We start from the raw sequence: 23,110 nt of genomic DNA on the forward strand, positions 1-23,110 counted from the left end.
CAGCCAACCAGTGCTCGTGGACTGCTTTACCTGCCCTCTATTAATCTGACCGACGCAGGACCGAAACTCCGGCGTTGCTCTGGGTCCAGCGCATCACGAACCCTTCCAAACCCGTAAAAAGCCTGCTTCAAACGCCGCGCCGACCGGCAAACTAAAGCACTTAGAAGAAGCTTTGTCGGCGATTGAATCATCAAAAACCGCGCCAGTTCGTCCCGTCGCGTGATCGTTATCCTGCTCGTTCAAACGCCGACTCAACGCTCGCCAACACGCCCGCTCGCGTGTTATAACAAGTTGCCCTCTTGCGAAAGCTGACAGTCCGGGGTAAAAGCCTCAACCGACACGCACGACCGAAACCTTATTCCTACACTAATTCACCCAAATCCGTCTAGTGCATATCCCTAAAAAAACACACGTTCCTCAGCAATGAGTCCCAATCCCTCGTGGTTGCGGATCTACGACGAGGCAGCCAAAGACCTCTTCAGCCACGACCCCAAACTCGAAGTGCTACTCGAAGATGACAAGTGCCCGTTTGCCCACGAAGCCGGCGTTTTCATTCCTGAGGAAAACTGCCTTTTCGTGACGAGCAACCAGTACCAGCACCCTGCTACGGGAAAAACCCACATCCACGTCTCGCGCATACAGCTGCCTGCGGATGCCACCAGGACCGACGCAAAGTACGCCGAGGTCAACGTCAAAAACGTGCACATGGCCAATGGCGGCGTAAACTATCAAGATGGCATTCTATTCTGTTCGCAGGGCACACTCGATACACCCGGCGGCATAGCCTACATGCGCTGTTCAAATCCCCTTTCCTCGTCATCTACTGTTACTACTTACGAAGCCAAACTTCTCGTCAGCGACTTCCACGGCCGCCCCTTTAACTCGCCTAACGACGTCGTTGTGCACTCTGACGGCTCGATCTGGTTCACAGACCCCAACTATGGGTTTGAGCAGAAGATTCGGCCCAAGCCTAGACTGCCGAATCAGGTGTATCGGTTTGATCCTGCTACGGGGGGTATACGCGCTGTGGCGGATGGGTTTGGGAGGCCGAATGGGATTTGTTTTAGTCCTGATGAGAAGGTTGTGTATGTGACGGACACGGATTGGATTCATGGGGATGGGTCGACGGATGATGCGAGGGTGTCGCATATGTAAGTTCTGTATTCCACTTTACCTTTTTTTCCCAGGGAGGAGTGATGTTAGTCATTCTCAGTGGTTTCTGGGTGTTGTGATGACAATTTTCTGACAAGTGGTTGTAGATATGCGTTTGATGTGCAGACTTACTCTGGCCAACCGTTTTTGACTAACCGACGGCTATTTGCCATGGCCGATACTGGTGTTCCCGATGGCATCAAGTGCGATTTGGATGGCAATGTCTACAGTGGATGTGGAGATGGACTGAACATCTGGTCTCCCGGTGGTGTTTTGCTGGCAAAAGTCCTGGTTGACGGCGGTGTCGCCAACTTTTGTTTCGGTAAAGACGGACAAGTCTTCTTGCTGAACGAAACCAAGCTGTGGAGACTGCAGTTGCACCAACGCTGCAAAGGCGCGTTATTGAAACTTTGAGCTCATGCGTTTCTCGACCGTTATCACCTGTGCTGCTTCTTAGCGATCAGATTCTTTTTCAACAGCAGGCAGGCCGTTCAGGAGTTTGGGTGTCGTACATACCATCTTACGCAATTTACGACAGACACGATCCCGTAGGAAGCCACTGCTATTCAGCAACCGCTTTGCAAAGTTTGTTAGCTTCAATAGAATGATTCCAATATACTACTGTTATACGATCTATTTCAGAGTTTGTCATGGTCAAAAGAAAGATACAAGATGAGCGCTACGAACACTCTTACGATTCAAGTGCGATGGAAGGCGGTTGAACAGATTCGTAGCGCATACATAGTAAGAAAGCCTGCGTAAGCTAAAACCTTTTTCAGAGTCACGCTAGGCACGATTACTACCCGTTCTGGCATTGTATGATCTCACGAACAAGGGGGGGTTGGGTGCGTACGAACACCCCGCACGTAAACGTGCAACGATCGGAATGTGGGGCTCGTAGAGAGTGCCTTGTAAGATGTCATTGTCATCGCTGGATTGGGCCTTAGACTCGAATACGATCTTTCTCACGCATCGCACACCATTTTACGGGCTTGTCATGTCGTTCTGGAAACTGCAAGTGAGCTCATAGTGGCGCCACCCGGCTCGTCAAGTATCTAGGTGTTTGTTTTATACAGTTTTGGATGTTGGAGTCGTGCCGAGGATGCCCGAGGTTATAATGTATGGTGCGATCACGTGTCTGATACTTTCTACAATTATCTCCATACTTTTGCTAGCCGCTTCTTGTTACCTAGGCTTGCTTGTGAATGCTGTGAAACTACTAGGACTTCTTGATTCGTGAACCGATTCTGACTGACTAAAGTCACAATGTATGTTGTACTATCTGATCAATTCGCGCTTTCCAAAATTGCGGTTTGCAGTAGAACTGCCTAGGAAAAAACCACTACCCCGCTACTGATGGAGAAGATCAAACTCGACTAAAAAAGCTGGTCTTGCTTTCATATATTGCAGGGAAGGAAACTTATTCCTCTGTTATCTGTCTATAATTTCCAGGCCTCCAGCCGACAAAGTCGGTCGTTTTTGCTGTGATACAATTCAAAACTACATACGTGCAGCAATTTTACACATTCACTACATTCGCGTTTTACACCATGATTCGCCTTCCAACACTCATTCCAAACCCTCATACACACATCTACTCCGTCTCCCCAGCAACAGTCCTCTTGCCATGCAAATACTCATAATCCCCCATAGCCTTCTCAACCAACCTCGCCAATTCCTCCGCATCCTCCCTCCCAAACTCCTCAACCCACTTCTCCATCTCCCCCTCTACACTCTTCCCTTTAGCATCCAAGCCCTTTACAATCCCCTTACTCTTTGCCAGGGTAGACAAGAACCTTGCTTGCATCGGGTCCTCGACTACGCGCTCCTCCCATTGATACACGATGGAATCGGGATCGAGTCCTGTTTCTAAGCAGAGTTTGCGCATGGAGGCTGCATCGCTCATGACGTCGTCGGCATCAATGACGCGTGGGGTAATTCCTGTGTTTACGGTTTGAGCAGCATACCAGTCGTATAGAGAGCGTGAGTCGCGCAGCTGAAGCATGACTTGACAGATGGGGTCGCGGGGACGGCCTGCTACCTTGACGTCCATTTGTGCGCGGACAAGCGAGGGGAACATGAGGACTGGATGTCTGATTTGGAAGATCGGCTGGAACTTCAGCAGGAAACTATCGGGCAGCGAAGTCGGATTCGTATGAGACGACTTGCTGGGTGCGACACCGCGCTCGTGTAGGACTAAGGGTGCGACATTGTCGTCTTTGTAGACGCGGCCTATGAGTTTATCGCCGGCGGAGAGAAAGACTGCATGTTCTTTCATAAACACCTTTTTGCCCTAGACAAATACAATGTCAGTTGGTATCAATTCGATAAGAAGATTGGATGCCTTATCATGCGAGCCAAGAGGGGAGCACGCAATCTCGAGGCTGAGATTCGCAAGAGCCCGTTTACTCCGAATCGCATGTAAATGTCCCGACCATACATATGGCCCGAGGACTCCACCCCAACACAACTTCTCTCTTTCCCTTTTTCTCCCTGCATATCCCCCAGGGAAAAAAAACACCAAGAGCAAAAGAACAAAGAAATTAAAACTTACACCCTCCATCGCCCCTGCAACCTCGTCCTGCATCCCCTCAAACCCCGCCTCAAACAGCCCAAACAACCTCTCTCGATCCTCCTCCGGCCACTCCCCCAACGGCCCCCTCTGCAACTGCGCCAACGCCCCAAACCCAGCCCCAAACAACTTATAGCTCGAATACTGGAACCCAGGCTGCTTCCCCATCATGTTCTGGAACAAATTCGACGCCGAGCGCGGATGCGTAATATGATAAATCCCACAAACGCCCTCCGCAGGCGCGGGGGTACGAGTATCATCGGATATAGCACCAGGCATAGTTTCTCTTCAAAAAAAAATACCTCTTTGATAAACCAAGAGAAAAAAAGAAAGAAGGACGAGAGATATGAATTTGCAGAATGAATTTGTAACAAGAGAAGGGACTGAGGCATGCAATACTTATACCACCACCACCTTCTTCCCCTCTTATCCAACTCCACTTTTCGACTATCCACGCGCAATCGTCATACCTACCCATCGCAATCACCAAAAATGCTCATCGACGTAGCTACCCGCTACTTGCTTGAACACGCATCATCTCCTCGCCCATTCTGGTAGGCATATTCGGACACACCCTCGGAACCCGAAGACTCCGAATCCCTCGTACGAAATCATCTAGTAATGGAGCGAAAACTGGGGCTGGGGCATAGAACTAGTACTAGGCTCAGGGATGTTTGGTTGGTTGGAGGGGCTTCTACCGCTTAAATGGCGGTACCGGGGTTGTTTGTGGTTCGTCTCTGGACAAGCTGCATGGAAGTGGTCCATTTTGGGGAAAAGGAGCAGAGTGGAGTGCCCTCGAGGGCGAGGGTGGGTGTGTGTCGGAGCAGCGGCCGATGGGCCGATAGGTGTCGGCGGGGGAGGGGGATGGATGGATGGTGCGGGAATGAGCATGGATTATGCGGAAGTGGGTTGTGTGCTATTGTGCTTTTGTGGCACATGCTTGAGATGGGGAGACATGGTAGTATGGAAAAAAAAAGTGGGTAGTACTGTTTTTGTTGGCCATTTGGAAAAAAAAAGCGGTCATACATGCTATTTCAGGCTTTCTTGTTTACTTTACTCTGCCAACTCCCTCCGCTTGCGAATCGCAGTAAAGAAGAAAAAGTACCAAGCTATGGAAATACATTTCATGGGGGTATACCGGAATTCCTGCATCTCCTCCTTATGTAAGAAAACAGAAAAAAAAGGGGAAAATGGCGGAACTTTGCTACTACATGCACGCTCCTGTGGCTATGCTTCGAGTTACACTGACCGGGAAATACTTCAGTCGCATTTGTTCTCAGACGGAAACAGGGGTTCAAAAAACGAAGAAGAAACCCATGATTAATTCTTCACCCTGAGTGCAAAAGGGAGAAGAAAAAAAAGAGAGGCTCCTGACATCAACCCCCTACCCATTAAGCAACCCCCAAACTTCACCCATCTTTTGCATGCTCGTTTTCATGATTGTGTTGTACATTAAGATGTAAAATCCGCTTCATGCCGTCAACCCCCTTTTCCAGATGCGGATGTCTAGCAATGAAGCCTACATGATTTCCGTTTGACGGAGGACCAGTAATGACGCGCTTCTTGCCCGCAAGGGGGTCTGCTGCTGCAACGCGCGGAGGCCACTCGTCTGCGTCTTTCCAGCCCTGGACTAACGCCTTTGTCATGTCTGCGAGGTTGATGGGAACTGAAGGGGTGCGTGATGAGACGACGATTTTCTGGTAAATGTCGGGATATGCTTGTGGGGTGATGGAGGCGCGGATGGGGTTCTGGTCGAGGAGGCGGGGTGCAACAGGTACGAGGTCATACGTTTCTGGTGCTGCGCTTGTGGCGGACTGCGATTCGGAGCCTGCTGGAGTGGTGGCATGTTCTTCAGACGAAGAGCCTGTTACAGATGACGGTCGGTTTCCCTGACGCTGCCGACCTGTGCCGTATTTTCTGACACTCGCTGCGCCTGTCCATACATCTCTTCGCTCTACCCAGATACGCAAGCCTTCGTTTTCCTTCATCTCACGCTCCATGCGCTCCCTACGCCGTCTCTTGCGCGCCTCGCGGGTATGCGCAACCGCGTCACCGATGCTCTCCGGACTGTCAAACTTGTACGGTGCACCATCTTGGTCCTCGTTGTCCGAGTCCCCAGACTCCGACTCGCCATAGTATCGTTCGCGGAAATCGACAGCATCGCGTACTTGCTCGTCAGAGGCTGACCACTCAACCGCCGGATCCGGGTAATCCCAGTCGTTGCGAACGCGCTCATCGAGGAAACGTCGGGATGCCCGGGCGGCAGAAAGATTACTCTCCATTTTGCAGAACGAAAAGAGAGACAAGGCGCAAATGTTTCTCGGTCTCAGCGCAGAGTCGCAACAAGGCCACAACACCGATGACGCACGCGATGCTCCAGGGACGAGATGACTGTGTCCAACAGCCGCAGGATAACTACTTCATGAATGGAAAATGACGAGGGAACTGGGGAGAGAAAGTAGGAGAGGAAGGAGAAAGTAGAGGTGAGAATGAATGTCACAAGGGTAAAACTGGGTTACTGGGCGCGCATGTTGGGCTGATCATTGACGTAGAGCGAAATGCAGGGTCAGTGGTGGGGTGGGGCGGTAAGAGGGGTTGTAGCGTGCTGGCAACAACCTTTTTTTAGCTCCACTTGGTCAACATACGGAATCACTTCTAAGCAACCAAGCAAAGACTACGTTTTCTGGGATAAACCGGTCTTATATTGCCAACATGAATAAACACCTTTTCCTGTCAACTCCTGGCCGTACAAAACCGCGTCCAGCGCACAAAAGCAAAGTCTCTATAACAAACAGAATTCCTCCATGATCAATTTAACCATGACGCCACCCCGCAGTCATTTCCAACAACCAGCTCAACTCAAAGTCCCCTGCCTATTCAGCTCCAAACCTGCAGGTGCAGAGCCGACCTGATCCAATGATTCCCGTTCCATCGCACGAGACTTGAGCTCATCATCTAGTCCCGTATTCTTCTTACGTAACGGACTGGTAGCATCAGCCGCACTGTCGTCGACATCAAGCTCTTTCTCCTTCCGTCGGACAGTGGCCATGCTAATGACGCTCGAATCGTCACCATCACTCTTCTTCGCACGGTCGCCCTCGCCATTGTGCACCTCAATAGTGACATCTGTGTTGTCCTTGCTAAAGACACGCAGACCAACGACGCAGACCGCGTTCCATGGATCCCGCTCAAATTCATCCACCTCTTCAATATAAGGATAGCGCATACCATTGTACCAGACGTACCGTGGCCTCTGCTCGGAAAATTCGTTCTCGTCTTCGCCATCACAGATACTAGAGTCGAGCGAGCAGGGGCCGTCAATCTCAGAGTCCCAAGACGAGTCGTCAGAAGTATCGTTAGGATATCCAAATCCATCTTGAGCCCTATGAGAGAACTCGCTTGTGCTAAGTCCGGGACTGACCTGGATACCAGGTCGCACACCAGGAATAGGCGCAAGTGTTGCACGTCGTGATGCAGCTGGAGAGTGTCGGGGGCTATGTGATCGTTGTGGATGGAAATCGTCCATCATTGTAGCCGATGGCGTAGGCATGGGTGTAGGTAAAGGCGATTCCGTCAATTGCACCTCGTTATATCCATCGCGTCCATTGTAGCCATCACGGCCCTGATACGCACCAGGAAGATCTGCATTGTAGCCACCCCTGCCTTGTAGTTCACCTGGCATGTTTTGGTTGTAGCCTCCTCTTCCTTGGAGTTCGCCTGGCATGTTCTGGTTATATCCCCCTCTTCCTTGAAATTCCCCGGGCATATTCTGGTTGTAGCCTCCTCGCCCTTGAAAGCCCTGGTTGTGGAGACCAGGTGAGGCTTGCGGGCTGTAATTGTAGCCGCCTCTTCCTTGAAGGGCACCGGGTAGAGCAGCATTGTATCCATCTCGGCCCTTGTTGTAGCCGCCTCGGCCGGTAAAGCTCCCACTAGTACTGTCTGCTCGTTCACGGATCGCGCCAGTGCTAGACGCACGATGGTGTCTGGTGACAGCTTGATGCATGGGCTTCGATTCTTCATCCCCAGATGTCCTAGGTTCTTCTTCGGCGTTGATACCAAGACCGCGGAGAGCACGCAGTTTCCTTTCGACTTCTTGTATGTCGCCGGAACGGTTCGCTCGATGTGTCTGCTTGGCAGCCTTCTTCTGGTCACGGAGCGCCTCTCGCTTGCGCATTCTCTTCTGACGTTCGTGTGTTCGTTTCATCTCAGCCTTCTTGCGCTCAATGCGCTCTTCTTTATCACGCGCCAGCTTCTCCTTCTCCTGCTCTCTGAATTGACCTTTGGCATGAGCAAGATCGTATGACAGTCCAATGGATAGAAGCTTCTCGCGACGCTTGGCACAGGTGGTTCTAATGACCTCGTCCGGTGTGGGGTTCTCAGGAATTCTTGTAGCCTTGATCTTCAGCAAGACGGTGTAGTTGCCAGCTTCGAGCTCGAGTTCTGTCGAGACTGAGCGCTTCATGTAGTACGTTCCGTTGCTGCGGACTATGTATTCCTCTTCATCATCTTTGTGGAGGCGGAACTGCAAGTGAAACTCATACTGCCCTTCAAGACCCTGGTAGTAGCGATCGTCCAGTTGACTCAACACAATCACCACCGGGCCGCCCTTGGCAAGATGTATCTTGAACTTGGTGTCCAGGTAGTCGACGCTCCAAGGGACGTTCACACTGGTCCATTGCTGCGAAACGGTCCACTCTGGACCAAAGAGCCGTGTACGGTCAAAGTGTTGGTAGGTGCGAAGTAGGTCCTTGTACGAGATCCAGAAGACGCCATCATCACCGAATTTGTGGTTTAGTTTCTGCATCCACTCAGGGGTCCATTCTTCAGATCCATCACTCCAGGGTCCAGTCCATTCTGACCGGCCCCAGGGGTTGCGCAGCTTCAACAAACGTTGACCGTCTATCTCCCGAGCTTCCATGACGGAGTATGCATGCTTCTCTTGAATGCCTTTGCGTGAGCCATAGATGCCGCCCATCTGGCCACATCCAAAAAGGAAGGTCTTGTTGACGTTCATAAGCTCTTCTCGCCAGAACTGATCCTTGTCGAGGATATCAGTGGTGAAGATCTCTGAAGTTACACCTCCAGTAAGGTCTTCGATACCCTCACCTACAAAACCTCCATCTATGGCACTGTAGTCTCCGTGGGCTTTGGCAAAGGCTTTCTCAAGCAGCGGAAGCCATGTTTCGTTAGGGTCGCTACACTGTGCAAAGTAAAGCGCCCTGGAACCAGTTTGCATGACGGTACGGTATTCCTCCTCGGGACTCTTGCGGTTTTGTAACTCGAGCCAATGATGACGCTCGAGCTTTGCTTCGTCAAAGTCTTCTTTGATGAGATACAACTTGTCGTCAATGACTTCGGAAATCCACTCCCCATCTGGACGCCGTTAGTTTATGTGCAGACATCCGATCGTGATGGTCATTTACCTCGATGGAAGACAAAGCCATACACGCCAACCTTTTCATCGCGAGCGACACACACTCGTTGAATCAGTTCCTCCTTGTTTGAGATGGTCGCCAACGCCGACATGAACCAGCAGTCGCCGTCATTGCCCTGACGCACGTCATTTGCCGTTGCGCCGCCAATATAGAATTGTGGGTTGTCAAAGATGTCCTAGTACAATTAGCGACGGATTTTACAAAGACAACCCAAAAACAAACCTCTACTCTTTTCACTGATTGCGGAAAGAAAGTGGTGGTTTCTTCGTTCAATCCGGTCAAACAGTCGGCTGGTATATCAGGAAAGGCTTGTGACCGTTTAAAGTCTGCCTCGATATCGAAATGTGGATCTCGGTACTTTTGGTTCAGTCTGCGGCATTCTTTGACAATCTTTGCGACCTTCCTGATACAAGCCTCCTTGGCCTCTTCGTAGGATGCGAGTGCGTTGACTCCTGGAATGGATCCTTTTGGTGTATGTGCGGCGGCTCGTTTGGCGTACAAATTGTCGGGTAATATGGTGAAGATCTTTCCAGGGTGTTTGGTGGTAAATTTGTGCCAGAAATCGTCGATATTCTTTTGTGGCGCTTGCTTTCTGACTGGTAGCCGCGGACGCGGCAAAAATGCAGGTGCTTCCTGAACCATGCTGGGCGCGCGTGAATGTGATGTAGTAATGTTGACAAAGTCGTTGTGCGTGCCGTTCGATGCCATTGTCAATTTAGCACCACAACCTGAGTGTTCAGGGACTAGCTAGACCTGCTGGAGCGTATGTCGTCCATTAGGGGCTGAGTGGTGGCTTATAAACATTTTGAAGTGATAATGTACCTTTCAGCCCCCAAATGAGGCATCACAAGCTGCCATGCATGGTGAGGTATTCTAGGAGCTGGTCAGAAAACAAGTGGGGCATGCAGACACAAGGGTGCTACTGGCTTACATGCCGCTGCGAATCAGCTGCATGCGGCGCTCCCGAATCCATGCAACAACAGTCCCCGCTTGTCACAAAGGGCGGAGAGCCAGGTAAGACGGGGATCGGAGGACACTGCATTGGCCCGACATTTTCAGCCGTGCCCACAAGCTGAAGACGAATCCGACGGCCATGTGGTGGTGCACAATGACGGGCAGGGCTGTTGTTTGTGGGAAAGTGAACATGTCCAGCCAGTGCACACGGCTAGATTAGCCTTTGGGGCGGAGCGCTACTAGCCGCTTTGGCCCTCTCCCGCTGAAAGCCTGACCGACTCATATCCTGTCACCCCATCAACTGAGCGGACTTGTAGCTTAGAGAGCGTGCATCAGTCTGTATGCTGACACTACGGTGTCGGTGCTGTCTGCACGCAAATGCACATCCACTGGCGTTGAGGCTATGTCGAGCCATATTCCTACTGTCTAGTTTGCGGCATGTTACTCCAACAGGAACTCGTACAAGATTTCTTTATCGAGTATCCAGCGCCATGGTTTCTGCCCAGATTGAAATTCCGTATTGCCGAGTAACCGAAAAATGGTTTTGCTGGCTGCTGATGTTCTAAACCATGAAGGCAGCATCGCACAGTGATCGTCTCGACTCCGAGTCTTTGGCAATGTCTTACACTTTCCACGCTGCCGGAGACAATTTTGCTCTCGATCCTCCCGCACCTGCATAAGTGAAGACCCATGTCGTACTGTCATATTTAGCAGACCCATGCTGGGCTGAGTAGCGGTAACGGCTCCACCGTACTACTCGGCGAGCGACAAGACGGCGAGCAACAAAACGGCGACGAAACCGAAGTGCAGCAAAAGGATCGTCGGCAAGAGTTTCAAGCACATGTCAGCCCTAGATCAGCCCTACGAGCGATAGGATGCAGGTTACATGCAACCGTGCGGCAAGGATATGGTCTCACCGTCTCTTGGAGCTTTTTAACCAATCACCGTTGGATATTCAAGAGCTTTTTGCAAACGCCGGCTGTTCTTTCTAGAAGCGAAGCCAAGAGCAGGGGTTGATTGGGACGCATGCACTATCTGTGTGGCCGCTCTCCGTTTTTGATATTAGTCCCGCCTGGTAACGCTCTTGCATATGCATCGTGCAGAGCTGACCTTCCCAGCAGGCCAGCCAACAGCGAATGACACTTCGATTTTTTCTCGACATCTCCTGATGATGCAGGTGCAGCTGTGACGTCGCCGAATCCTACGCACTCGGTTATGCAAAGGTAGATTGTAGACTTGTAGAAAGGTATCATTGAAAGAGCGGTAAACGCCTTGTAGGATCCAAATAACGTGGTTAGTGACTTACCATTACTCGGTGACACCGAAGTCGATGTAGCCGCTCCTGCGTGGCTGTACGGTTGAAGGAGCAAGGTTTTGACAGCTCGAGTGGGACAAGTACATGACGTGGGTTTGTAGCGATCCAATCAAAACCTCAGCAGCTAACAGAATGCCCACACGTGACGCTGAAAGATCTTGATTGAGTCAAGCACATCTTTTGTGTATGCTCCTGCTAACCAAAAGAGTACATTGGTTCTGGACACTAATCTGTACCAGTCGGGGAAGACATGCAGGGCTTGGGGAGATTAGGATAAAAGAAAGACCACATGCACGTGATGTAACATCACAATGCTTGAATACTACCTTCATTACTGATAGATTTGACAGAGTGTAACATCCAGCGAAGTACTAACTAAGCACCTCTCCAACACCCTTATATCTAATAACATTCAGCAATACTATCCTCAAAGTGAGCAAGCACCAACAATCACTTTTATATACAATTGCGTAATACTAACTCTACGCTTACGATCTGATGGGCCTAGCACTGCGCACGAGAATATTCTTTAGTGCCGCTATTACACTCTCTAGATTCCTTTTAGTTTCCACTAGCTTTGTACAATCTACGGAAGAGCAGTAAAGATGTTGTTTTCCCTCCCTGATATAGTACTAAGCTATGTTTAGGATATCAACAACATCACGTGAGCCCTCTCAGACAATAAGACTGGGCGTATACCTCTGGCGTGTTGATGTACGAAATCATACCCACTCAAAGAAACCTAGGCGATACTTCAACCAGCTGCTACTCTTGGTTTTTGTGTACGGGCCAAGCAACGACATCAATGGATCAAACTCAAAAACACGGGTTCTTTCTCATTAAACATTTCAAATTCACTCTATCCGACACTGGTCGAATACTATGTAATGACATAACTCTACAGGAGTCCCCAAGCCAATACCGCCGCAAGCACCGTCGTGCCAAGTGCTGGGCTAATATGACCTGCCGCACCTGTGGGCGGAGGAGCCTGGCCAGAGGTGCCGTTGCCACCCTCACCCTGCGATTCGGATCCCACGTTTGCAATCGCGACGCCAGAGACTCCGGTGCTGTTCTGGCATTGGTCGTCGGAGAGGAGCTGGGCAGTCGAGTTGAACATGATGTCGGCGCACTGTCATGTTTGTCAGATCCCCGCTGGCTTGGTTTACAAAAGATCATATGTGAACACTTACGTTGTACAGTGCGCTTCCAGAGTGACCAAGCTGAATGACCTGGATGGTTCCCATGAGTCCGTTGATGCGCTGGTCGTCGAAGCCAGAGTAGCCAGCGGCCTTGAATCCGGCTTCGAGGTTTGCGCGACCAGTTTCCTTGAGGCAGAAAAGACCAGCGCCGGTCTGGTTGAACATTTCAACGAGCGAGATGTTGAAGTTTGTTACGTTGGTGCCGAGAGCGAGGTTGATTGCTGTGAGGGCATGTTCGTGGGAGCCGTTGATCAGAGTAGAGCCGCCAGTTACGGGCCATACAGTGCCTGTATGTTTGGTAAGTTGGTTTCCATCAGCATCTAAAGAAAGAGTACACATACGGTTTGACACGTCGGTAGTCTCATTGACGTTGGCACATGGGTAGATGTACTGGCTGGCTGACGCTGCGAAAGAGCTGCCTCGCCAGAAGGGCTCGAGGAGACGGAAATGAGCATTGGCGCCAGCTACCATGGCGGCGGCGACGAAGAGAGTTTTTGACAGCATCTTGGTTGAATGTATTATTGAGATGAGAGACCCAGGTTGACAACAGCAGGGTGAAAGAGAAGGAGAGCGAGAGAGGCAGAGGTTAGTGTATCCACCAGGCGTACCGAAAGCTGACGTGCAGCTGCCATGGCCTTTATACATGAAGCTCCAATCCCACTTTCCTCAGCCCAATTTGCCATTCTTCCCCCAATACTAGCGGAGCTTGCTTCCATCTTCCCGCTGCCAAGTAGTCGCGGTGTTTCTTTCCAGTCGGTCTTTCACACTCACACCGTGGGGCAACAAGAAACATGCGTGAAGTGAACCAATTACAGTCGATACTGACATTCAGGAATCTAGACTACGGTGTAGCGAACCACTTGTCCTAGCCCTGAGAATGCTGTGGCGCAAGCTATAGCTGCGACCCTGCAGACAGACCCCAGGATAATGTGCTCAATGAGCAAGTTTTAGTCTTGGCACAACCTAGCCTAGACAAGCCACAGACCGAGCAAAGGACGTGCGGAGAAGACGGCGAAAGGTGGTGCGAAGAGCATGTTGATGGGTTCAATTTTAAAATTTCATGTTCAGTATCCGCGTGAGATTGAGTGGGGATGTGTTAGGTGATAGAGGCGTTGAATTGATACGTTTGAGCCGAGGAGCTGGAACCGGACACGCTAGTAGACCTACTTATGGTAGGAACGGGTACCTAGTGCTAGCGTGGTCGCTTCTGCATAGCTGGCCTCCCATCCATTCACGGCATCACTTTGCTTACAGTTCGTGCTATCTAGTGGTGTGAAACTCAGTCTCGGGATAGTTTGTAGAGGGCATCCGGTCATATCAAAGTATATTGTCCAAGGTAAACAGCCATGTCATATACGTAGTGGAACAAATCCAAAAACCAATACGCCGAATAATCCCATACGCCCTTTCCAGCGGAAAACTGACCAACAAACAAGGAAAAACTCCAAGGTGGGTATATACATCATACAGGCCATCAACACTGAAATATCTAGCGGAGGCAAAAACAGACCCCATACAATACTCATGACTAACACTTTTGAATCAAAACATGCTGCTTTTCTTCTTCTTTAGTTTCTCTGCGCTCGACTCACTCTGGGACCTAAGACCCCAGAAGCTCTTCTTGGCTTTGGCAATGGGTTTGGGCAGACCGTTGCTGAGGAAGCTTGTTTGGTTTACCGCTGGCCGCTGCTGGGTGGGTGGATGCACTTGTACACGAGGCGGTTGCATTTGTATATGCGGAGGCTGCACTGGACCAGGAACTGGTCGAGGTGCCGCCGGACTGGGACGTTGGTGCGTTACGCTTGGTACAAATGGGGCCGAGTGTCGTTGGGGTTGTGGGGATGGACGGAACAAGTTCGACTGGTCCCCAAACTGCTTCTTGAGGCGCTCCGTCTCCTTGTCGACCTCTGCCTTCTTCCTCTGTCGCTCCTTCTCTTCTCGTTCTTTCTGTTTTCGTTCTTGTTCAAGGAATTGCAGAGTCTTGCGTTCTTGCTCCTCTTCCCGCTTCCGACGCGCTCTGCGGTCCGCCTCGGCTTTGCGTTTCTGCTCACGCTCCTCAGCCTCTACTTGGGCTCTTAGGCGAGCGGTTTCTGCTTCAATTTCCCATTGTGACCGCGGATCCAGTCGTGGACCTGGTTGTCGTTGCTGTGTGGGTCGCAAGGACTGTGTGGGTCGTGGTGGCTGTTGTGGATGTTGTGGATGGTGTGGCTGTGCAGGCCGCGGGGGTTGTGTGGGTCGCTGCAGTTGAGGGCGTTGGCTCGGACCATTCTGACCTGTGACAAGAGGTGGAAGCGAAGCACGCTTTGCAGCATTGTTGCTTGTATATGAGGGTGGTGGCGGTTGGCGACTGGGGCGTGAGGCTCCAGCATCGGGTAGCGGTGCCTTCTCGGGTGGGCATTGTGATGAAGAAGGCGTGTAGGCTGGGGGTGGCGGGGGTTCTGGCGTCATGACTGGTTTGGTGACGTTTGGCGCCTCTAGGGGAGAGGAGCCTTTTCTGGCTCGGAGTCCTCCACTGTTCTTGCGGGCGCCAATGCGGTTGATATGAAACTGTTCATTCAGATCGCTGAAGAACAAGTCGCGAATGACAGCTGCGCCGAGGAGCAGTGTGACTTCCAGGCCTTTATAATCTTCGAGCTCGACGCGGTACAGGTTAGGCTCCATGACTGTCAGCTCTTTCAGACCGGAGAACATGGCCACAGCGATGTCGCCTTCCTTGCTCTTCTTGGCCTTCTTGCCCGTGGGGTCTGTTGACTTTCCGACCATGTAACATGTCATGTCCTTGCCCAGCCTGCCTTCTTTCCTCCACGCAAATTTGACCCTGGGTGTGTTAACATCGGCACTAGGGTCGTTCATAGTGCGGTCGAGATCTGAGTTGCTCGGTGTCCTGAAGGCAACTTGGGGCAGGCTGAACTCCCAACTGACAGTACTACTCCATTTGGCCGTCGATTGGCTAACTACAACGCGCATATCGGGGTTGTACAGCTGGATGGCAAACTCGGTAGGGAAGATGGGCATGGGCGGGGGTGGGACTCCGCCATTTTTGCGAATCTCTTCCTGGGAGAGGGTGGGATGTGACCATCCCGGTTTAGAGAGGACCTCGCCGTAGAGAATGTCGGGGTTGCGCGAGTCAAACAAGGCTACCGCATAGGTGTTCCTGGCATCTGGGGTGGCAGGGTCGACGTGGCGGAGGGCATACTGGGCCTCTGCCTCGGAGCCATTCTGGGTGAAGTAGAAGGCTTCGTGGTGCTTAATCTTTTCCGTCGAAGGCTTGAGAAAGAAGGCTGGACAGGGTTAGAGGATGTGGGATGAATGAGATGGCGATTGGCGAGACGACATACTGGGGAGATTCTCGTCTAACATGGCGTCATGCCGCTGCTGCAGCAAGATCTGACAATGACTGGTTGTTTAAACGCAAAGTTGCGGGAGTGATGAGCCAGCAGTGAGGATTCGACAGCGGCGGCGTCGACGAGGTTATGGCTCTTTGGGTCTCATACGCGTCTTCGGTGAGGCTGTACGGATGCACCCCTGCACTTGCATCGGGAACCCGTTGCCCATGACGAACACGTGCCCCCACCGCACGGCTATGAATAGCATCCATGTTCGTCTGAGGCGAACTCTTCCTCCTCATCGTTCTTGTCTTCTGGTTGGACATATCTACCGCCTGCCCTTGCATCCCTCTTAACCTCGTCGCATTCGCTTGAGAGCCTCTATCCACACGCACACTCGCCTCCCACGCCTCCTGAAATTCTGCCTGTGATGCATCGACGCAATCCACAGTCGCACTGCGTTTCACCACGGCCCATGGCATAGCCGAGCAGCAACGCCGGCGCCCTGTCCAAGCCCCCTTGGCGCAACCCCATCAACAGCCATCCACACGAGGCAGACTCGATGCGTATCCTCCGTATTATTCTCTCGCTTACGCGGCTTCGCATTGACGACACACTGCCCCGCTCTGTTTGCCTGCCTAGTAGTCTTTGTAACCCGTTCCTTGTTGGTTTCCAGCATTCTAGAGCAAAATCTGCAAACACTGGTGACGAGGCTATCTAGCAATGACCATGTCCATGGCTCTCGGATTGATTTGTTGCCCTGATTACCGCAATACTTACGCCATATATATTACATCAACTCACGCTTCGGCCAAATCACCGAAATATATCCAGCACACATAAGCACTATACCGGAGAATAGGAGGCTTCGTATGCCTGCGTCTGCGTGCAAAGCTCACTATAGGCTTATCGGCGAAGTAGTCAATAGGCGGTTACTAATTTCTAAACGCTTAATCGCGACAGCTTGCGGTGTCGGATAAAGCAAGGCCACTTTCAGAACCAACTAGTGTCTTTACATGATTCGGCGTACATGTGTTGGCATGTATCTTGGCTTTCCTCCCCATAAGCGAGTCTGCTAATTACACTGGCAAATACACATGTACCTGCACCTGCACCCCTTGACTAGAAAGTCGACATGACAACGATAGAACAACATTACCCGGCCATCGTTTCATCTTCCTTGTTGGGAGAGTGTCTATACTCATGCTTTCTCTGTCGTATGCTTGCCCATTATCAACCATAGTGCTACATAAACTCCCGCAATTGCTCGACAAAGGACGCAACTTCCTAAGATTTTCCAATTCACCAGAATTCCCTGCATTCCCATGGAAGATTCTTACACCAATGATCGCAGCTACCAACCGTCCCTTGTATGATATGTGCGCCATAGCTACCAGATTCGATGTCTTGTTTGAAACAATGAAACAATAGAAAGACGGTTTTCTAGTTCGAGGAGCTAACGCTAATCAGGGATAAATGGGGGTATGAACACCTATCTATTCAGATATTGCAGACACCCAACGACTGAGCTATATATATGCATATTCCATCTTACATTCACCAATCTTTTGTATCGTTACTAAGCACTTTCGAAGTCCTGATTGCTTCGAGATCAGAATCGCGTATCAATGCAGACCCATTGAAATCTCTCTTGCATGTATTCCACCCTGCGATAAGCGGCCAGACAACTCTAATCCTGCACTCCGTGTATTCCCGCATAAACTGAGCGTTCAAGAAACCCACAGTAACAGATTCTTAACATTTCCAATCTACAAATGGCTCGCCACTGATCCCTCAACTATTGTTGCGAATTCGCTCTTTACCCTTTTACATATTCTCATAATCCGACTCACTCTCGCAGCACAAGATAAAACAAGTGTCGGCAGACGGCTCCTGTCGCGGCTTTGCCCAGATACCATACTAAAAAGCTTGTTAGAAGATTTCACAAGAGAGGCTCGTATCACAGGTCAACTAACGCATTCGCCATCATAACACTTCCAATGCTTCGACGGACATGGTTGATTCAGCTTGTCTATATTCGGATACCAATTGCATGTGTTGGCTTTGCCAGGTCTGCACCAAGGGTCAGAGTGGTGCCCGCACGTGAGGATAGGTATGCATTTTGCACCTGCTTGGGTGGCGAGGTATAGGAAAATGATGATATTTTTCTTCATGCTTCTTGAGAGATATGACGGAGACATTGAACGTGTCGCGATGTCAAGGAAGTTTTTCTTGGGTAAGAAATGGATTGGAAAGACGGCAATGCAGAGGAAACATGGGAGGGGCAAGCGTTCAAAGATAAATCATGTGCGGTTACGGAACTAACGGCCGTGGTATATAGTCGACCATACAAGTGTCGAGTATCTGTTCGTGTTGTAATGATTACCCAAATTGTTTCCAGACCTAAATGTGGAGCCGGTCCGGTCAAGGACTGAGAGCACAAAGACACTTAGACTCGAATCTCTTTCTGAATATTCACCTTTCAGCTGTTACCACTCCGCATTTGAATCTGTTATTCAGTAAAGCGAAGGATAGTTTGGGTTCTCAGAAGAAAAGGAGAAGCAGTTACTACATGCGAAACCCTAGTATCAAGAGTCCGAGCAGATGGAAAGTAAAAAGAGAATGTAAGAAAACAACGCAACTGTAAACCTCATTGAGTTGTTCTAATTAGTTTGCTAACGTAGCAACAGTCTTACTCACAAACTTCTGCTCAATCAACTTTCGAGTTTGTTCACATCCCTAAGACGTTAACTCATTTATACACCCTCAGTGTATGTCACGAGATCCGACAAAGTCAGTGAAACCCAAACTTACTTACTTGTCGGGTTCAAGAGACTTCGCCTTTAATATGTCTTTCAATCCCACAAAATTGGCACCAATCTTCTCACACCTTTAGCGATAGCATTACCACTATATCGACAGACCAAAAGTCCAAGCGTCGAGAACGCGCGTCCCATGGTACTACTCGCTACAACTTCATCTCGAAAACCATGTATTAGATACACATCCCTAGCAGGATCTTCAGCAACAACTCAGTCATGTTGTTTCTCGTATCACTCAATCGAAACTTGACCTCACGGGAACAAATCCAGTTTACAATATCACAGAGGTGTAGCCCGCATTTCGAAAAAAAAACTAGGGGACTAAGCACATGCGTAGAGCAGATAGGTGCATTTACTCTGCAATTAATAGGTCCCGTCTCGCTAAAGCAACCACGCGATTGGAACAGTTCGGGAACGGATAGCAGTTGGATCCGTCATCCGACGCAGAGTTTACAATTAGCCTACCTGCTTCTCCAAATCCCACCATACAAGCCATTGTGCATATGCTATTTGGGCGTTTGCGGCTCTTTCGCAGGACATCCCGTTATTTCAATATTTTGCGGGTATCTTGCTACTTTCAGCTGTGGGGTTTCGCGCCCATGAATCAGCTGCTCGCCGTCTGTTATTTGGGACAAGCATCGGTAAAATAACCGTAGTCATTTCAATGTATGATGTCACTTGACAACATTGACGCTCTTGATATCCTACCAACCAAGGAAGTAGCAGTTCAACGATGTCAAGTATTGTATTTAGAGACAATGAGACAATTGCCACATTGATAGCCCAGCCATCTTGCGCAAACCCTCATCCTCACTGGATAACCTCCTCTCAAAAAGAATGTTACCCTGCGATGCCAAAAGGGCCGGATGGATGGCACCACCGTGCAATCTGACCGAAAAAGTGCCGTGAAGTGGAGTCTGCCACTTCCACTTGTAGTAAGCCTTACGTAGCATCACAACTCCAGGCCCATGGGAATTTCACTCTGTGAACCTTGAAGCAAAAGCATACATATCCTGCGTTTCCTCAACACATTGGCTTTCCCCGCCACAACCTTACCAGATTGGCAAAATGCTGGTCTCTAGCTGTTTCTGCAGAAATTATCTCAGTTCTAGATGAACCAGATGCTCTAGAACGTTAGTACTAGTTTTTTGAGGGGGGGGAGGCACTTCCGTAATGGGCTATTTTCTCCGAACCGCCGACGCTTGCCGAGATGGGCGGTGGCTTTTCGTCTGGTTTTTAGTTTCCCGATCATGGAGTTCAGCGCAAGAGGGCCATGCAAAGGTCGTACGAGGTAATATTCGGCGTTTTTTGATAAGATCGAGTTGACGGGTGACAGGTGGCTCCATGGGCCCCGGTGACGCCATCGCAGTAGGTAGTTTGATGAGGGACTCTGCATGAATCTTGGAGAGTGGTTAATTCTCCTAAGAAGCCAATCTTGCATGGCTGCTGATCGATTGGGTGCAGGTGTGGAGGTCCTACTTTCGAGGCGTTGCCCGGTTTTCGGTAGTCGGGTGCATATGCATTTGGCGACTTCACAGTCGGACTCCAGAAAACTGTCTTTGAGGGTTTCCAACGTGGAAGGTAGCCCAGACAGTCTCATCGTGATTAGTTTACGGTTATCACGAGCATCCTGTCCGTATATAGGGCCCGGCAGTCGTCACAACCTGCCATTGAGCTTTGCTAAGCTTCATCGAGGAGTACTTCCGCCACGAGCGCGTGGCCCCCGAAGATGCGTCCAAGGTCATACTACCGACTCGAACAGAAGGGTTACTTGTAAGTGCCCGAGCGTTCAATTTTCGCATCAATAGAACGGCGTGGAATGTTTTGACTTTGAGCTAGACAGGCCGCAAGGCATCACTGGGAACCAGTAATATCGCACCCCCGGTGACCCACCCAATAAGAGCCCCAACGGTATCGACAAGTATACGACAAGCACGACAAGCACCCCCTCCAAAGGCTTGTGCGGAGCCCCATGGGGGGCCCAACATGTGGTCGTCTGAACCTGCTATGCCGAGACCCACAGGCATGCTTATCCCGTATATATAAGCTCTCCAAGTGTCTGCCTTCGTCTGCTTGGCTTCCGGCTTGCTTTGCTGCTTATCCGCTCTTTGCCTTTTCGTGGCGTCGCAAGCAAATACGTAGTAATAACCACGCTACGGCACCTGCAAGATGTCGGGCCTCGCCGATTCCAAGTACGATGAGAAGTCTGGGGTGGACGAAGCGATGCGGGAGAAGAGCATCGGCGGCCACCATGCCGAGATTCTCGAGAACAAGGAGCTCATGACTGATGCGCAGAATGCTGAGACGCGCGAACATGAGATGGGGTTGTGGGAGGCTGTCAAGGATCATCCCGCGGCTTGTTTTTGGGCCTTTGTCTTTTGTTTTACAATTGTAAGTCCAGGGTCGCCAATTATTCGATTACAGTGAATTTGCGAGGAATTTGCATTCCGAATGATAGCTAACATGTAACAGGTCATGGAGTCCTTTGACATGTTCTTGAACGGTAATTTTGTCGCTCTTACCGCTTTCAAGGAACGATACGGAGTCGAGGTTCCGGGAGAGGCTACCAAGGCCATTCCTACAAAATGGCAGAGTTCGCTCTTCCAGGCTGGCCAATGCGGCGCTTTTATTGGTGTTTTCATCGTTGGTCCAATTACCGATCGTCTTGGTTACCGCTGGACGAATCTCTTGGCTCTCGTTCTTATGAATGCTACCATTTTTGTTTCTTTCTTCGTAAGTAGTATATCTCTGAGAGACATGGTGAGAATTCTGACTGATAGCATTCATTCAGGCCGATTCACTCTCCTTACTTGTCGTCGGGCAAGCATTAGAAGGTGTTCCATGGGGAATGTTCATTGGAAACTCGCCCGCTTATGCTAGTGAGGTTGTGCCGCTTGTTCTTCGTGGTGCCTGTACAGCAACTCTGCAGCTTTCTTGGTCTATCGGTGGTCTTCTCGTCGCTGGTGTCACCTACTCGTTCAACAAACGAAACGATGAGTGGGCGTGGCGAGGACCTCTGGCCCTGCAATGGATGTTTCCTGTAAGCATCCTTTCCCCGCTCAAAAATGTCAAAAACTGACAAATTTAGCTACCCCTCATGGTGCTTATCTTTTTCGCTCCCGAGAGTCCTTGGTGGCTAGTACGCAAAGGACGTAGGGAGGAAGCCCTTGTATCCCTCAAGCGCCTCGGCCGCAGGAACGGCACTCAGGCAGCCGCCGAGCACACCCTGGCTATGATGGAACGTACTGCTGAGATTGAATCTCATGCAGGCGGCAATGCCAAATTCATGGATCTCTTCAAGGGAGTTGATCTTCGTCGAACGCTGATTACCTGCTTGATCTATGCGTCGCAAAACTTCGCCGGTAACTTGATTGCCAACCAAGCCACATTCTTCTTTGAGCGTAAGTACATCCCTAGCGAGTTTGGAATGTAGATGACTAATTCTATGTAGAAGCTGGAATGTCTACCGACTTTTCCTTCAAGCTCAACATGATCAATTCGTCTCTGCAGCTGGTTGCTAATATGCTTGCCTGGCCTCTAAGCGCATACTTTGGTCGCCGTACAATCTATCTTGTAGGAACAGCCACGAACGTCTTGATGTTGTTCCTTCTCGGCATCTTCGGTTCACTCCATCAGACCAGTGCGACAAACTACGCACAGGCTTGTCTCGGTGTCATCATCTCGTTCGTATACGCTTTGGCCATGGGTCCCATCACATACTCCATCATTGCGGAAGCCTCCTCGGTCCGCCTTCGTGCCCTGAGTACTGGTATCGGTCGTGCGGCATACTACGTTGCCGAGATTCCCATGATCTACCTGGCTTCGCGAATGCTTAACCCAACTGGCTGGAACATGGCCGGCAAGTGCGGATATGTCTGGGGAGGCACGGCCTGCGTTTGCTTCATCTCAGCTTACTTTGGTCTTCCCGAGTTCAAGAACCGCTCTTACCGCGAGCTCGATATTCTGTTCAACCGCAGAGTTCCTGCCAGGAAATTCAAGTCGACTATCATCGACGTCACGGAGAACGAGTAGACAACTCGAATCTACGGCAATTTCACTTGTTGAGATTTTCTTTGGGATGCTGGTATCATTGCTTAACGATGTAGTCGAATTTACCTGGGAGAAAAGAAGGCGGAAACAGATGTCTCGAGGACATCGCCAGGAGACATGGTCCGTGCTTTACGTACATCAGTAGTACGTAGATACCTACTACTATCCGTGCAACCCAATTCTCAACTTTTGGATTTTCAGACTTTTCGCAGGTGCGATACTGTAAATATAATGAATTAACTCTACCGATTTTTCTTCAGTTTTCTTCTACTATACGAATATTTT

At 50.3% G+C, this 23,110-nt stretch overlaps 8 protein-coding genes across 8 annotated transcripts; 2 read left to right on the top strand and 6 right to left on the bottom strand.

The window, feature by feature from the left end:
- Nucleotides 1-423: 423 nt before the first annotated feature.
- Nucleotides 424-1,566, top strand: COCVIDRAFT_12848 (hypothetical protein; the record flags this gene model as incomplete). The annotated part of the gene is made up of 2 exons (XM_014704777.1): nt 424-1,151; nt 1,260-1,566. 2 exons carry the CDS (start codon nt 424-426, stop codon nt 1,564-1,566), a joined length of 1,035 nt encoding a protein of 344 aa, XP_014560263.1.
- A 1,180-nt stretch (nt 1,567-2,746) lies between these two features.
- Nucleotides 2,747-4,003, bottom strand: COCVIDRAFT_89507 (hypothetical protein; the record flags this gene model as incomplete). Its single annotated transcript, XM_014704825.1, has 2 exons — nt 2,747-3,445; nt 3,707-4,003. The coding sequence occupies 2 exons, from the start codon at nt 4,001-4,003 to the stop codon at nt 2,747-2,749; spliced, it is 996 nt and encodes a 331-aa protein (XP_014560311.1).
- Nucleotides 4,004-5,133: 1,130 nt separating this feature from the next.
- On the bottom strand, nt 5,134-6,006 carry COCVIDRAFT_89687 (hypothetical protein; the record flags this gene model as incomplete). Its single annotated transcript, XM_014704826.1, has 2 exons — nt 5,134-5,522; nt 5,628-6,006. 2 exons carry the CDS (start codon nt 6,004-6,006, stop codon nt 5,134-5,136), a joined length of 768 nt encoding a protein of 255 aa, XP_014560312.1.
- A 572-nt stretch (nt 6,007-6,578) lies between these two features.
- On the bottom strand, nt 6,579-9,867 carry COCVIDRAFT_12851 (hypothetical protein; the record flags this gene model as incomplete). Its single annotated transcript, XM_014704778.1, has 3 exons — nt 6,579-9,097; nt 9,148-9,334; nt 9,382-9,867. 3 exons carry the CDS (start codon nt 9,865-9,867, stop codon nt 6,579-6,581), a joined length of 3,192 nt encoding a protein of 1,063 aa, XP_014560264.1.
- A 2,459-nt stretch (nt 9,868-12,326) lies between these two features.
- Nucleotides 12,327-13,098, bottom strand: COCVIDRAFT_23445 (hypothetical protein; the record flags this gene model as incomplete). The annotated part of the gene is made up of 3 exons (XM_014704796.1): nt 12,327-12,557; nt 12,619-12,914; nt 12,969-13,098. 3 exons carry the CDS (start codon nt 13,096-13,098, stop codon nt 12,327-12,329), a joined length of 657 nt encoding a protein of 218 aa, XP_014560282.1.
- A 1,071-nt stretch (nt 13,099-14,169) lies between these two features.
- On the bottom strand, nt 14,170-15,987 carry COCVIDRAFT_89495 (hypothetical protein; the record flags this gene model as incomplete). Its single annotated transcript, XM_014704827.1, has 2 exons — nt 14,170-15,908; nt 15,966-15,987. 2 exons carry the CDS (start codon nt 15,985-15,987, stop codon nt 14,170-14,172), a joined length of 1,761 nt encoding a protein of 586 aa, XP_014560313.1.
- Nucleotides 15,988-17,780: 1,793 nt separating this feature from the next.
- Nucleotides 17,781-18,226, bottom strand: COCVIDRAFT_89348 (hypothetical protein; the record flags this gene model as incomplete). The annotated part of the gene is made up of 2 exons (XM_014704828.1): nt 17,781-17,873; nt 17,930-18,226. Coding segments are annotated over 2 exons (390 nt in total), but the record flags the coding sequence as incomplete, so codon positions are not given.
- A 2,718-nt stretch (nt 18,227-20,944) lies between these two features.
- On the top strand, nt 20,945-22,807 carry COCVIDRAFT_23447 (hypothetical protein; the record flags this gene model as incomplete). The annotated part of the gene is made up of 5 exons (XM_014704797.1): nt 20,945-21,166; nt 21,248-21,508; nt 21,567-21,815; nt 21,864-22,176; nt 22,227-22,807. 5 exons carry the CDS (start codon nt 20,945-20,947, stop codon nt 22,805-22,807), a joined length of 1,626 nt encoding a protein of 541 aa, XP_014560283.1.
- Between the last annotated feature and the right edge of the window lie 303 nt (nt 22,808-23,110).

The sequence above is a fragment of the Bipolaris victoriae genome (assembly GCF_000527765.1).
Source record: "Bipolaris victoriae FI3 unplaced genomic scaffold scaffold_12, whole genome shotgun sequence".
In the NCBI taxonomy this organism is placed as follows: domain Eukaryota; kingdom Fungi; phylum Ascomycota; class Dothideomycetes; order Pleosporales; family Pleosporaceae; genus Bipolaris; species Bipolaris victoriae.